The sequence below is a fragment of the Brachyhypopomus gauderio genome, chromosome 2 (assembly GCF_052324685.1).
Source record: "Brachyhypopomus gauderio isolate BG-103 chromosome 2, BGAUD_0.2, whole genome shotgun sequence".
NCBI lineage: Eukaryota > Metazoa > Chordata > Actinopteri > Gymnotiformes > Hypopomidae > Brachyhypopomus > Brachyhypopomus gauderio.
The window spans coordinates 44,645,615-44,661,438 of record NC_135212.1 but is presented as its reverse complement, the minus strand read 5'-3'; the positions used below and the strand labels follow the sequence as shown (position 1 = coordinate 44,661,438).

Genomic DNA, 15,824 nt, shown 5'->3' with positions numbered 1-15,824 from the left:
AGCTGTTGCTAGCCAGTCCTGTCAGGTATCTAGTCAGGTTAGCTATGTAGCTAGCCAGTCCTGTCAGGACACTAGTCACCTTAGCTGTAGCTAGCCAGTCCTGTCAGGACACTAGTCAGGTTAGCTATGTAGCTAGCCAGTCCTGTCAGGACACTAGTCACCTTAGCTGTAGCTAGCCAGTCCTGTCAGGACACTAGTCAGGTTAGCTATGTAGCTAGCCAGTCCTGTCAGGACACTAGCCACGTTAGCTGTAGCTAGCCAGTCCTGTCAGGTATCTAGTCAGGTTAGCTATGTAGCTAGCCAGTCCTGTCAGGACACTAGTCAGGTTAGCTATGTAGCTAGCCAGTCCTGTCAGGACACTAGTCAGGTTAGCTATGTAGCTAGCCAGTCCTGTCAGGACACTAGTCACCTTAGCTGTAGCTAGCTAGCCTGTCAGGTAACTAGCCACGTTAGCTATGTAGCTAGTCAGTCCTGTCAGGACACTAGTCACCTTAGCTGTAGCTAGCTAGCCTGTCAGGTAACTAGCCACGTTAGCTATGTAGCTAGTCAGTCCTGTCAGGTAACTAGTCAGGTTAGCTATGTAGCTAGCCAACCAGCTGGTTTGATTCTAGGTGACCTGCGTTTGTTCTTTCCCGTGTAACGTCTCAATGTCTCGGATGTAACTAGCTGTCTAACGTTACCCTTATAAATCAATGGTTTATTACTGTTATTTCTCTAGAGTTTGTGTTTAATTTGATAGCTGCCTAACATTAAGTTCTTCATTTTCAGCAGTAACAGTGATGCGCTGGCTCTGTTAGTTGAGCAGCTTGTTGAACAGAATTGGCGAATGTAAACACAGATGTAAGCTCTTGTCTGATACTGCCAAAAGGTGATTGCTCGTTGTGTGTGTGTATCTGGTTTCCTTAGCTCTGTTGCTATTTGTCTGCCAAATAACTTGTTGGTTAGGCAGCGTTTATATTTGTCAGCATGATTATTTTAACACTTTATTCTCATAGCAGTAATTATTAGCAGAGCATTCTGTAAGTTGAGAATAAAAGTCACACTTTGCTGCGATTAGATTTTAAAGAATTTAGAGGGGTCACGAGGTGATGGGCTAAAATCAGTTTAAGAACCACTGCACATCCAGTCTTGCACTTAAAAAACACATTTGCTTGTCTTTCAAGACATAAATAAATGGCATTGATGGTTAATTGCTTCTTTGGGAAGAATGCACAAACTGATATAAAATCATTTCTTAACTGATAATGCTTACAGTTGGATTTGTGGTGGTCTTTCTGGCAAGTAAGGATTGTGAGATTTTATTGCATGCTTGGAACTGCATTCTAAGGACCTCCTTGGTGTGTTGGATCCTCAACCAATTCCTTTTTTCATCTTTGATACTTGACAGAACAGATAGGGATGCTTCACATCTCTGTTGGAGGGAGGGGCATTGAGAAGATAATTCTGACAAGTCTTGAGATGTTGGGAAAGTGTTCTACCAACATCCAGAATTGCCAACCCTTTTCCTGACAATCAAATTCTAGTTGTAGTTCATCAGAACTCTTTTGTTCTGAAAATCCATGCACATAATGTTTTCAGGCTGTGCAACGGACTCTTCCACTTTCAGTACTAACAAGAAGTTAGTTATTTACTAGCTGAAAACATTGTATTTCTTGTCTTGAAATATTTGAATCTAGCACTGTTCCATTTGCTAAGTTTGTTGCTGGAAGTTGACAACACTTGTATCTGAAGTACTTTTAGGTTTGGAAAACTGCATAACTCACATTTGTCAACACATGTAGCAATATCAGTCTTTGAAAAAGCATTATCCGCTGCATAAAGATCATAAACCTTCGTTCCCATGCTCCTTAAGGTTATGCTTATTTAGAAACATATTTATCTGTGAGTGGTTATCAAACAATATACATTTTCAGTGTCTTGTTTTGGTATGAAAAGCCACATCACCATACTGAGTGTCCTACTCATCACACAGCTGTTTAAATTGCAGATTGTTCCTTGCGTGGGTCCCAATGTCATTCACAAGATCGGCTGCATTTCACATCACATGGGAAAAGTGTGAAATTTAGCAATCAATGCCTGATGGTGTACTATGCAATAGTATGTGAGAATTTCATTTGCACCGTCTGCTTTCATTGCTTCTTTAGGCTGTGACACAGCTCTATGTCTTTACCCAGCATAATGGTACACTATCTGTTATAGTAGTGGTCACTTTTCTCTGGCCTGGGTTGAACTTTGCCAGAGACTCCAGCATAGCTATTTTGTCTAGACCTGTTGTCGAGAGGGACCAGTTCTTTGTGATTTGAAGATGTTTGTCAGTAGCTCTTTTATAAATTGGTAACTGAGGAATGTCACTGATGACTAGACTTTAATAATAAGGCAGACATTCAGCTGATGACAATTTCCCCTGCACTGTTGTTTCAGGATTTCAAGATATAATGGATGTCCTTGTGGACCGTGGAGTCAGATAGCTGTAGATTTTTTATTTAGATATTTTTATTTTATTTTTTTGAAAATCGTGGTATATGCTAAAACCAGACATTCCTTAGTCATCTGAATATGGTTTCATTATTTGATATGTAATTTGGTCCAATGCTATTGCAATATTTTCTCACATTTTTAGGATTTTGCTGTACTTTCATTTGCTGTTTTATCTTTGGATTATTTCCTGCCCTGAGCTGATGACCCAGGGGGAAAGTCACGAGCACAGTTAGCATGGCAAGTTGTGTGGTGCCTCTGTGATTTTGACCTCTTGAACTGAGTGACCTGTGCTGTCACATAGAAGACAGACTGATTTACTTCCACTTTGGACAGGCATGAAGAGAAATTCTTCCACATGTGTTCTTCATAACCATGTTTGGTTCTTGCCTTCACCATTGTTTTTTTTGGATGGAAATGTTACATGGTGAAAGAATTGCTCACAGCAGTTTAAATGGATATGTAAAAATAAACATATACAATTTTGGAAACATTCAAAAAGGCACAATGCTGAGTCAAAGTGTAACTTGGGGCTTGTAAGATGCAGTCTGAGGACCATTGGGGAAACTTATAACCTCTTCCGTGTCACACACAACGCTCTATACAGTAATGCATTACATAATGTATTTCATTCTTATCAAGAGTGGTAAATGATTTACTCTATGGTGGCAACGTCTTGTCCAAAAACAAGTACTGAAGCTCATATAACTTCACAGTATTCATAGGTAGTCTGCCTCGATCACATGTTTTTTTTTCCTGATAGTTTTCAAAATACAGTTTTGCCAGATAATAATTTATTGTGTTATTGTAAGGAGTGCATATAACATTTTAGGTGTTGTTCTCAAAGGAGCACCTGAAGTTTCTTGGTGTTCGCCTTCACACTACACAAATATCTTCTGAGATTTTATGAGTTTGTTATAACTATAAACCATTAACATGTCTCTGCTAACCTTTTCACTAATGGTGTCAGCATTGCTTTGCTTTGCTTCTTTATGCTGTCCTCAAGTAGCTATGCTAGGTAACTGCTAATTAGCATCAGCGAAGAATATTTAATACTATTTTAGGATGCTCTTGCTAACAGCATTAAGAAATTTACCATCCTACCATGTTTAGTAACTACAGTACAGTGTTTTGAAACCTGATCAAGTGTATTTATATTTGACCAAATATATTTGTGCTTTTGAAGTGAAAACATTTCTTAGATAATTCAGATCTAAGACGGTCAGATCATTGTTCATTTTGGGGAAACGTCTCACCCTCCAGCTCAAATGTAGATTTTGATTAGTTTTGCTACTTTCGGTTTGTGTCTGTAGGTCAGAACTTGAATTGGTTAAGGAGAGTGGAGATTTATTTCATTTCCACATTAAACCAGCTTTGGCTGTCCATATTGCTTGCCGTTAGGTTGAGTTGAGGTGGAGAGCAGTATTTACTGCTTCTATGATTTTGAGACCCTTGTCTACAAGAATCAGCAGGGCTGTTCTTTTTCAGGAAAACAAATTACTTCCACAATGACTTGGGTGATTGTTGTAATTTAACAAGGGCAGCAGTCCACACTGCTCATCACATTATGGTGGTATGACGCACTCCCAGCTGACTAATAGCCCTGACTCAGTTGGTGTTCCTTTGCTGTTTAGCTTGTTTTGCCCGAGGCTTCACTGAGCTGTGACAGTATTCATGGTCCAGTGACAGTAACCTTGGGCACCACAGAATATTTCCGTAATCAACAGTTTTTCCTAATATTAACTAGACTGCCAGGTAGAAGACGTTACATGAAAATGTTCAGACCCTTCTAAAATGAGTTTAGAGTTGATTTTTACACTTAATGTATTTGAATATTTTATACTGGACAGTTTCAAGTGTAAATAAAATATTTCTTACACAGCTGTGCTTTGTGTCCTTAAAGGTTTACTTTAGCATATTTTGAGTTGTTGAGTTGTTAGTGGTTCATTTCCGATCTGTTTCATATCAACACTGCTCATAAACACACTACTTAGTTTCTGAATATGTTGGTTCCTATATATCATGCTGGTCCAAAGACACTCTTCTCATTATGTGAATAATACTGAACAATACTAATGGTGGCCATCTGCCCACCAGTGAAACATGGGCATTGTGCCATCAAGAGTAACTTTATGTTATGATAATATACGTGTTTGTGTTTATGGGGATGTGTCTACAACTACGACAACAACTTAAAGCTTAGTAACACGAGAGCTGGCAGCAAACCTTCCAGCCGATCTTAAAACTATAATTGTTGAAGGTCTGTTGCTACATCACCCGGCTGGAATCTGCGCAACATTTAATGCCAGTCACATGCATAAAAGTCATGTACAAGATTAGAATACTTTGCAAAACAACGTGTCCATCTGAAGAGCTGTCTAGTAGAGATTACTCCACATTCAAGGTGCAAACGTTGTGACATGCTTCTTTCCAAAAGAATATCTCTCACGTTTTTTTCAAGGTCAAAGGCCAATTTGTTTCTTTGTTGTTTTGTTTTTGTTTTTTTGCATTCAATTTCATTGACTCAACAGTGTCTCATCCGCACCTTGCTCTGAGATCAGAAGTACAAAACATGTTTTAGTATGACTTCATTTATAATGGATCATTTATTTATAAGGGTGCATACATACAAAATCAGGTCTGAACTTCCTGCACAGAAGCTGGGATTTATAAATAAGTACTTGGAGGGTAATTGGGCATATATGTACTGAAGCTTTGGCCCATGGGTTAGGGTTCTACACAATATTTATGAATTGATGATACCTCAGAGTAAGTAGGGGAAATGTGCAAATCAGTCCTCCCACATAATAGTCCATATTAAATCATGTTGCTCCATAATTACTGCATATTAGCTAGTCGTTCATGAAAAGCCTAAACAATGTTTTTGTCTGATGTGTTTATTGATTTATTTGGATAGGCCAGTTAATTACCCTCTTTCAAAGGATTGATATTTATCGCTCCAGGTGGCTATTTGCAGTGTACAATTTGTTAATATCCTTCCCAAATTAAATTGTAACTTGTTAATGGGTTGGTAATAGTTGTGAATAATTACAGATTACAAACGGTTGGAAACAATTTATAAAAAGGAGTAAATGCTGTCTTCTCTACGACACACTGGCATCTTTGGCATTCTTACAATCTTACAGGGTGCAAAAGTGTTTTTAAAGACCAGTTAGATTTTCTTGCCAATGATCATGAACATGAACTGGCTAAGAGGACTTTTTAGACCATCACCTATGCCCATTTTAGAGATTTGATTTAGAAATTAGGCCCCTGATGTCTGGTGAGTTCTGCCAATATGCAGGTATAATAAAGTTATGGCGTCTTGCCTTATTGGCTCAAGAACTATTCAAATAGTTTGCCTTCAGATTCTTAACAATCTCGTGTAGTCTACACTTGTGATTCTTATAAGGAGATTGGGGCAACAATGTGCCGTGTTGTTTAGCATGGCGGGCTATTGCTGACATTTTTAAGAATTTTACACACTAATGTTGTTGAAGGGGAGATGTCTGTTTCCTTTGTTTTTTTCCTTTCTCTGTGTACATATCCTGAATCCAAACTGGGTGGTGCATGCTATTTTGTGTCTTACTATAGGCAAGACTGTACTCACACAAGTACAGGAAGTAATTGATGATATGCCAGTCAAGCCTGCACGCCTGCTGGCCAGTTAGCCTGTAGAGTGCTTGGTATGCTATAAAATGATTACACAGAATACCAGTGGCTTCCCAGCAACTTGGAAAAAACATAGTTCTTAAAAGGGGATTGAAATGGGTGGTTCTGTTTGACATGTTTCAGAGCATTGTGGTTGGGAGAATGTCAACCAGAGTAGTTAATCAGCTACAAAGACGCCACTTTTATGATCTGCAAACAAGGTGTTATTGTGTAACTGCGGATTTATTCTTAGATGTTTTATGAATACTTTATTTATTTATTTTTTTGAAGACCACTCAACAATAAACAGTTCTGACCTTTTACCATGTGATCGGCTTGTGACCCCTATTTGGTGCGGTCATATTATTCTTGTGTTGGTTTGTGATAAACGGTCTCATCCTGTGTGATTGAGACTGTGATGTTCCTGTTTCGGGCCCAGTCAGTGGTTAGTTGACGTTATTGTTCTCAATCCTGTTGCTGTCGGCGTCCGTCCTGCCTTGACAAATCTTGAACATGGGAACACGGATGTCTGCTCTATAAGGTTGTCTTGAACACTTGAATTGAGTGCAGCGCTATCAGGCCACTGACCGCTTCTGAATCTTTAATTCCTTCTCATTAAATTTTCAGAACAGACACTACTTCCTTATGGCTTTCATTTCACTCAGCATGTAGGTAGGCTGCCATTCTCTTGGCATTTTGGGGCAGATCCATTGCTATGTACAGTATGAAGTTATGGCACACTTATTGATACGTGCATGAGTGCAGTCATTGCTCTATGAATATTTATGAACATTTTTATAGCCTTTTACTCACTGTGAACTGATCTGTCCAGGTGTAAGTAGCTGAGAAGTCAATGACGTGGCTCAAAATGAAAAGACAAATTTGTATTTTTGCTTTTTCTTTTCTCTGTTGTACTTTAAATTTATTTTTGGTCTTTTATAATAATAATAATAAAAGGAGAACGAATAAAGGCATTTGAAGGAGGCATGAAAACATGATGTTTATTGAGAATCAGAAGTGTTCCCATAGTGATGGCACCAATTTGATATCAAGTCTCACACTTTGGTTCGTGTCTGGTTTGAATATCGGGAGAACGAGTAGACGCATCTGATCACAAATCCGGCCTGGAAGTGGCCCAGCAGTGCCACGGGTTAGTTTGAGCATGTCACATGACAACAGTCTGAGCAAAGTTTATACACAGCTGAGGAGTTTTAAATGATTAAAGCTATTATGTTCAAATGCAGATACCTACGTACATGTGATGGCTGGACTTTGTATCGTGTCGTTTTAATAACCGTGTGTGTGTGGGTGGGGGGATGGTTTACCTGCATTTAAATAAACAGCATTCATTATAACAGTGATTTATTTATTAATCCAGCCTTTAAAGTATGGTAACTCCATAGCTCCATCCATGCATTATTAGTTATACTGGATTGTGATGGTGATGGTATAGTTGTTTTAAGCAGAAGCAGGTGCAGACTGGAGAGGTATTTGTTCAGATGGACCCTCTGTCTGCTCGCCTGGTGTCTGGTTTGGTTGTGTAGTGGGTAGAATGGTCATTTACTATGGAGATTCACAAAATGAGAAGCTCAACGCTAAGCTAATTTGGAATTACAGTTGCAGTCAGTAATGGAAAAAAAATGCAGAGGAGTTATAGTGTAAATTTCATGAGTCAGTGAGTGAGGCGGCCAAACTGAGCTCTGTGTGTGCGCTCGTGTGCGTACACACTGAGGACCAAGCAAGCGATGACCAATGCAATAAATATAATTCCACTAAGTAAGATTCTGTATGGCAACGAAAGGAAAAAATATTAGTCTCATAAAGAAAGGTTTCTTGTATAGTAAGATCTAAGATTATTATAATTTAATAATCTTATTATATTTACCAATCTTATATTTACCATATCCATGTACTATATGTGTAAAATTGAGCGTATTGTATTACAGCACCACAACACCTCCAGTAGGCCCAGCAGTGAGCTCCTGCCTCCCAACCCCACCCCCACCAAGCTCACCTTTACACCAGGCCGCATGTCTAGACATAAACCCAAACTGATCTCCCTGGTGACTAAAGCCATACACAGCCCAGGTGACACCCAGCTTAGTGCCACAGGTTCCATGTGCTTTATGCACTATGTCAATAGTGCACACACACAGCCTGTAAAATGTATGTTTGCTTCCCCAGTGACTAATGCCATGACCAGCTCCACTGGCACCATTAATGCGTAATCAAGGTCACAAGTCCCACATGGATTTTGTCATCAAGAATTCCCCAACACTGGCAGACCCATCTGGTGAATAAAGCCACAGGCACCTTTAATGCATGCTCAGTGTCACTACTTCAGTCTTAATCTACCACATTACGCAGTGACACGATAACCTCAGCCACTCGACCCTTATGGTGCATCTCCCATCCGATACTTCTGATAATTCCTGCAAGCCTAAATGTATGACCTCTAAGGCCAAATTGCACAAGCAGTGATGTTGCAGACAAGCAGTGATGTGCTACAAATCCTCTAGTCCCTGTCTCTACCAGCCTTGTGTGTGCCTGCCACCTGTGTTCACTCTCCTTAGCCACCAAGTTTGCATTCTTCAACTTTTTCATTTCAAAAGCTTCAACTACTGCATCTTGAAAAGGGGTCGTTGGCTCTTTAAAATAAACTAAACATTTACTTTCAGAGTGTAAGAATTGGTATTGTTTGCTGATGAATGAGTTTATTACATGTTACTGATGTCAATTGCATTTTTGCCTGTAGTTTGGCTATTTTAAGTTGTCTATGCAACGTGTATTGCAAAAATAATAAATGTCCTGATATGGTCTTGAAATATCATTATCAGAGCTGATCCCAGCACGTTGTAATGAATCAGGCTTGGCTATTTTAAATATGATCCATGCCTAAGCTTTTTGTTGACATTCCTTTTGTGACAGTGTAATTTATGCAACTGTAGTCACGTGACACCTACAACTGGATGTAGTGATGAATGGTGTCCAGGGCTCACATGTAGTATTATGAAATATTTTAAATTTTAATATGAAGAACGGCACACACGAAAGCAGCAACATAGGTGTTTTCAAAACAACCAGTAAAACTAATTATGTAAAAACAAAACTTGTAGTGAGGGACTACAAGTACCAATAGGGAAAATATCTGGCTGTTCCACCCAAACAACATTAAGTGGCAACGCATGAAAAATAAGAGCTTAGGTGAATCTATTGCTCTGACCAGCAAGTGTCTGTAATAGGTAATGTAAGTTTTGTTGCCATCTGGAGTGTTTGGAGAAATGGTACATTGTTCCCTCTTGACCCTATAGCTACTTTTCAGACACTGCCATACTAGGCGTCATAAGAAAGCACCAGATCACATAAACTATATAGCCATAACAATGCCAAGATGATGAAAAATGCAACAGATGATCTGGAGATTGTACACTTGAGCTAGACAACACTGGCTGTGTATGGGTATCTGCCTTCTCAGAGCAGCATCACGGATGCTAGCATACACAGGGTGTGTAAAGCAGGCATTGTCCATGGATTTCCAAGTACTCTGATCAGGATCAGAGGCAAAAAAACGAAGACCTTGAGGGATTGAGAGATCCCTCAAATGCGTGTATTTTAATTAGATCAATTAAGACGGGGTGTGTGTGCTGACTGACTCAGCTAAGAAAATTTAGAATAATTTTTAATATACTCTTGCACATATTTTAAACAAATTTTAATAGTTGGGCTACTTTTTGTGTATATTAGTGAATAGGTTATACAGGTTATAGGCTACGAGTTGTTTTCCTGTGTTTCTAGTACAGAGAATGTCAATGGAAAATTAAACTTGTAAATTGAGCCATTGGTTTAACCACCTACCTGTGTTTTGCATTTATCCTTTTTGCTTATGGTTTACATGCACTGGGGTTTTGTTGTCTTTTGCATTTTTGTCTGTGGTTCATATACCATCAACAAATGACGATGTGTGATTATAACAACAGGAAATTATATTCTGGCTTTCTAGATTTCAACACTTACATTTATGCATTTAACATGTGGTTGGTGTGTCTAGATCAGAGGTGCCCAGTACGTCGATCGCGATCTACTAGTCGATCGAGAAGGAAGTGTGGGTAGATCGCATGACATTAAAAAGTTGAATGACAAAAAGAGAGGAAAAAAAATCAAAATGTTGTATAAGCCGCACCGGACTATAAGCCACATATATCTATTGAACTGAATACAGTGAGTCCCCGCTTAGTGACGGATCTGGTTAACGACGGAGCGGAGTTACGATAGACTTTTTTACATTTTGCACGGTGCGCGCATTGGCAGCATAGTGGAGTATTGTGGAGTGTTGTGTATGATGAGCTGAGGCAGCGGAGCCTCCACCACAGCCCATCTCGGCAACGCGATCGCACTTTCTCACGCTGTACGCATGCGCGAGAACATTGTTCATTTTTTCTATACTGTATTTACGATCAAAGCGTATCTAAATATAGGGTCACGCTTAACGACGAAAGCTGCTTTACGACGGACTTTTCAGTCTCTAACCTCCTCGTTAAGCGGGGACTCACTGTACATTTAACTGAACTGATCAGTTTCTGAACGGTGCCTGTAGCATTTCATGTGCGACAGTTTTAGCTTTCAGCCGGTGTTGTCGAATTCCGACTCCCCTCATTTATCCATGCATAAAGACGCTGATTATATTGTCGATTTATGTTTCTATGCATAAATAAGAGCTAGACTTTAATTATCCAACACAGCAAACGGCATGGCATTATCTAGGCTATGCCTAAAACCACACTGGCTCAAGGGTGTTAATTATTTTAAATAAAATACACACTGGCTATACTGAAGTTCACCTCTGACCATGACATCACAGTATTACAGCGGTATTATGTCTAAATATCTAGTTAGGACAAAACTAGAGTGCTCAATGAACTAAGTTAGTCACTGTAACTCCCTAATATCATCTCTAGCGTCTTTATGTGTGTGCAAACGAGGGGACTCAGAATTTGGCACAACACACGTTGGTTTGAAAAGATTTCTCTGTCGTGCCTGCTGCTTGCATGTGCTAAATGAAATTGAGCACTTTCTTCTTTGATTTACAACTTTGTCCTACCACCCGATTCACTTTCTGCTCCGCCCCCTGAAAAAGGCCAAGGATTTGACCCAGCAACTTGGAAGGATATTGCGGACTGCGAGTGTTTCTTGCTACAATTAGCGATACTTTAAAATAAATATAAATAAATAAAATACCTTATTTATCCTAAAAGGAAAGAAAGAGTACACAATATTAAATTGTAGTAATAATAATAATAAAAAATAATGATAATATAGAAGAAATACATTTGTTTTGCATTTTAATTGTAGGTAGATCATTTTGACTTGGTCATCTTATAAGTAGCTCGCAAGCTGAAAAGGTGTGGGCACCCCTGGTCTAGATAAAGTCTGTGGTCCTCTGTCCATTGGTATTGTTGTCATTTGTAGTGTGAGTGTAGATCGTTGAGGAGGCGAACCCCTGTTATTTGTTTCTCTGGAATTAAAGGATAGAAAGTGGGACTTCTATACCTTTTGCTCTTAAAATCAATGTGGACATCCTGACTGTAATATGTACATTTACACCCTATGTCTCTATTCCATTCCTGATTTATGTCTAACCCTGATCTAACATGTCCGATCCATCAAGGTCTTAAGGAGCATCTTGGTTCGAGCAAGATATGTTAGATCGGGGTTGAGCTAGACTCGAGGATGGGCATTATAAAGTACTTTTGTAGCCAGGGTCTTTATTCTGAGGGTTCACACAAGTTTTATGTTCATTTCCTTATCCGAAATGCAGATTAGTTGCTTGACCCATTGGTCGACAACTTTGTTCCTTAATGTTTTGAGTGAGGTTTCATGTTTCCCATTGTAAGATCAGCAGCCCAAAAGGATCTGGATCTCGCACCGGTAGCACATGATATCTGCTTTACTGCTTTACTTGCAATAAAGCTGCAGTTTTCCACTGGTGCAACCCTGTTCACGTCATGCTGTGTTACTTCTGCAGGGGAAACGGGCGAGGTGGAATTCTCCCTGAACCTATTGTTGGTGGTGTCGCTGTGTATGCTGGTGGTGACTGTTGTGTTGCTGTTCAACTGCATGACCTGCTGCAAACAACAAGAGATCAACTTTAAGGTGAGTAGGCCCCCCGTGTCCTCATACGCAGCCCAAAGCTGAAGTATTTAAGGATTTAAGAAGTGCTGCAACCCAGAATAATTTTACCTATTGGCCAGTTGAGTGAAATGGCAAATGTTTTTTTTAGCAAGGCATTTGAAGTTGTTGACAGCAAAGTACATTTCCAGTCACATTTGAACATTTCTGATTAGGAGTTTGAAGACAACTTTGAGGATGAGATCGACTTTACCCCTCCGGCAGAAGACACTCCTTCCATGCAGTCGCCGGCTGAAGTGTACACCCTGGCAGTGCCGCCTGTCCCTCTGCCTGGACCCCCACACCTCCAACTGCCCAGGATAGCAGGTCAGCCCAGTGTGCTCTAAGGGGTCTTCATGAGGACCACTGCCATCTGCGTCTGTCCTGAGTCACTACTCTCACTGTGGGACCCTCTCACATCTCCTCAGTGCATTTGTGCTGCATGCCACCACAGTTGTTAAACCTCCTAAACTTTCCTTCATCACCAGAGAGTGGTATGGTTCATCCACCCTAAACATCAGTGAGTGATCACTGAATGACTTTTCCCCCAGTGTGGAGTCGTATGAGGTCTGTCCTCTTCTTTCAGCAATGCGTTTGGTTGTTCAAGATTATGTACATAATCACTACTATTATAGAATTGTTGCACTTGTATCTGTGTTTACTTTGCTTATAGCTGATTTTGACATTTAGGGCGTACTCACACTAGGCTCTGTGATCCGGGCCCGGGCACGGTTCCCTGCCGAAGCACGGTTCGTTTGGCTAGTGTGAGCGCTCCAATTTAGAAATTGATCAGTTAACCGTGCTCGGGCCCGCTTGAAGAGGTGGGCCAGGGCACGATTCGCGTGGACTCGGGCCCGCTTGGTGCCTCATCTGATTGGTTCATTTCGCTGGAACTCAAACATGACGTCAGTGATGCGACGCTCACATTAAACAGTCATGGCGGCAAAGCGATTAGCAGACAATCGTTGTGTTAAATGATGGATAAATCTGTGCTTGCACCGTGTTTCTGCACTCCCAAAACGACTCCAAAAATACAATAAAAAGAGAATCGTGAACTCCATAGTGTTGTGCGAGCGCGCTCGGGCCGGCTTGATGAAGCCAGTGTGAGTGCAGGCCAGAGGGGGAGTGGGGAGGGGGGATAACCGGGCCCCAGCACGGAACCAGCAAACTGTGCCTAGTGTGAGTACGCCCTTAGGGAGAGGGAGAGAGAGATGCATATTTTGGTGTGTGATATAATTCCTGAAGTAAATAAAAGTATTTGAGACACTAGTCATAATGTATAATAATAATAATAATAATAATAATAATAATATTATTAATGTACAAATTGCATTAAAAGTTCTGAAAATGCATCTTGTGAAGCAAGATGCTAGCAACATCCAGGCTATGGTACTGATTACTGAAGCATATTCATACTGCTAAAAAAAAAAAAACACTACAGGACTTCCTTCTGTAAACTCACTCAGAAAAAGAGTGTCTGTCAATTGCCATAAAAGTAAAAGCAGTGAAGTTTTAAGATTTGTATGATCAAAGATGCACCATTAGCACACACTTCCGTGTGGAAACCTGCCAGATCTTCCCAGTTTGCTGTGCTCCTTGTTCTTCCGGCCAGGCGTGGGATGGGTGGAATCGACGTCACGTCTTCATGTTTTTGTCTTTGGATTTCAGAGGGATTGAGCGGCCCACAGGTGGCGCGTCACACACTCAGCTACATACAGGAGATTGGGAGCGGCTGGTTTGGCAAGGTGAGGACGTCGTCTCTACAGGCCTGGCGGTGTGGGCGTGAGACTGCTTTGTGCTCACCTCTGCACTAACGCCACGCAGACTCCCCAGACCCGTTTACAGTGCGTTCTCCCATGGAAGAATATGCCGGCCCGCTCCTGTTCAGCGCAGTAGATCACGGACGACTTTCATTACCCCGTTGTGGATAAATAATGGTTCTGTCGCAGCTTAATTGGATCAGGCATACATGGGTCCGCATTTAGGCCCTCAGAGACTAGATTTATGACCATGGTTGATGTGAATTGTTTAAAAAAAAAAAAAAAAAACTCCACGTTTATTTTCTTGAATTGCAGTGTCTGAAAGCTAAAGTTAAACGGGCACTGCTCCTCTGCCAGAGAGGGAAACCACCAGTGTAGAATTTCATAGTCTGTGCTGACATGCTGTTCTCATCTCTTCACTGCCAGTGTGCCCTAGCCTGTATGGAGCAGACAGCGATGAATGTGGGAGAATGTGACATTGTACATGAACTGGCCGTCTCTAACTTGGCTGTGGTGTTTACTGACAGCAGAGCTAGTGACAAAGCAGTTTCCTCCTGCCCTGGTCTGCCGGCCTGAGCTGTGATCGCACTGGTTGCCTCCTGTGTTCTTCTGGCCGGGCCGGATTTGCAGGAAACACGCTCTTCCTTTGGGCCAGACCCGGCAGCCCAGTTTGGAAATGTCATTTATCCTTTCCTCTGCAGTAAGTGAGCTACTGCCCATGGCAACAGTGCGTGTTTTTTAATCTCCCATTTGTTTGTCTCGAACAGGTTTTGCTCAGTGAGATCTACTCGGACCCCAGTGTCTCCAGAGTGGTGGTCAAAGAGCTGAAAGCCAATGGCAGCTCCAAAGAGCAGAATGACTTCCTTCAGCAGGGAGACCCATACAGGCAAGGCCCTCTCTGACAACCATGTTCCTTCACAGCACTTCACCTTTTGGCAAAGTAACAATCTCTCAGTCCTGACTGTTTTACAGTTTTCTTTTTTTACCACAACTAAGGATCATTTTGTGCAGTGGTGCTCCAGGGTTTAAAAGTTGTTTTTTGAGAAGTCTTTTGTTTGCGGTGCCTTTGAACCTCCCATCACAGTAGATTCGTTTACCTTCTTGTCAGTAGCACCATCTGTCTGCTTACAATGACATTGCATTGCTTTGCTAACGATTTGTATCGGTTCAGACTACTACAAGCATGAATTGAAGGGGAGTGATTTTTTATTTCAGTGATTGTCTCAAATGTTTGCCTCTGTAGGGTCCTTCAGCACCCAAACATACTACAGTGCCTCGGTCAGTGTGTCGAGGCTGTTCCTTTCTTACTCGTCTTTGAGTACTGTGAGTTGGTAAGTTTAACTTTTGATGTCATTTGTTTGAAATTTTTCTTTCAACATAACTCTTCGTTACATTCTGCCAGTACAGAAAATCTATGTTCTTTAATGTCATTTCTAGATTGTGTGTAAAATGTATAAATTCCTGCCAGGCAGGTTTTCACTGTCCTGAACACTTCACCCAGTCTCTGAATTTGAGCCCCTCGAGCCCGAGTGAGAGCAAAAGGATGCTCGTGTTTGATGGGAGCGTGCTCCTTCTTTCTCCGAGATTTATTCTCTGTTTTTCTTGATCTATTTTGGGTGCCCTGCCTGCGTTCGTCGGGGCTCTGAGGTGCAGCATAGCAGTGCAAGGCGCTCTCCAGTTCCCTCGTAGCCCAATAAAGCAACAGGCCCGGTTCCCTGCCGCTGTCACTCTGCCGTCTTGCTGTGTTGGTGCATTTTAATGCCTTGCTTGCAA

General features: G+C 41.1%; 1 protein-coding gene across 1 annotated transcript in view; it reads left to right on the top strand.

Annotated features, from left to right (window-relative positions):
* lmtk2 (lemur tyrosine kinase 2) overlaps positions 1-15,824 on the top strand; it is a 29,790-nt gene that overhangs the window by 1,051 nt on the left and 12,915 nt on the right. Inside the window, exons 2-6 of the mRNA XM_076996831.1 lie at positions 12,149-12,276; positions 12,468-12,618; positions 13,960-14,036; positions 14,819-14,937; positions 15,295-15,382. Coding sequence (XP_076852946.1) covers positions 12,149-12,276; positions 12,468-12,618; positions 13,960-14,036; positions 14,819-14,937; positions 15,295-15,382 — 563 coding nt within the window. The remainder of the gene's footprint in view (positions 1-12,148; positions 12,277-12,467; positions 12,619-13,959; positions 14,037-14,818; positions 14,938-15,294; positions 15,383-15,824) is intronic.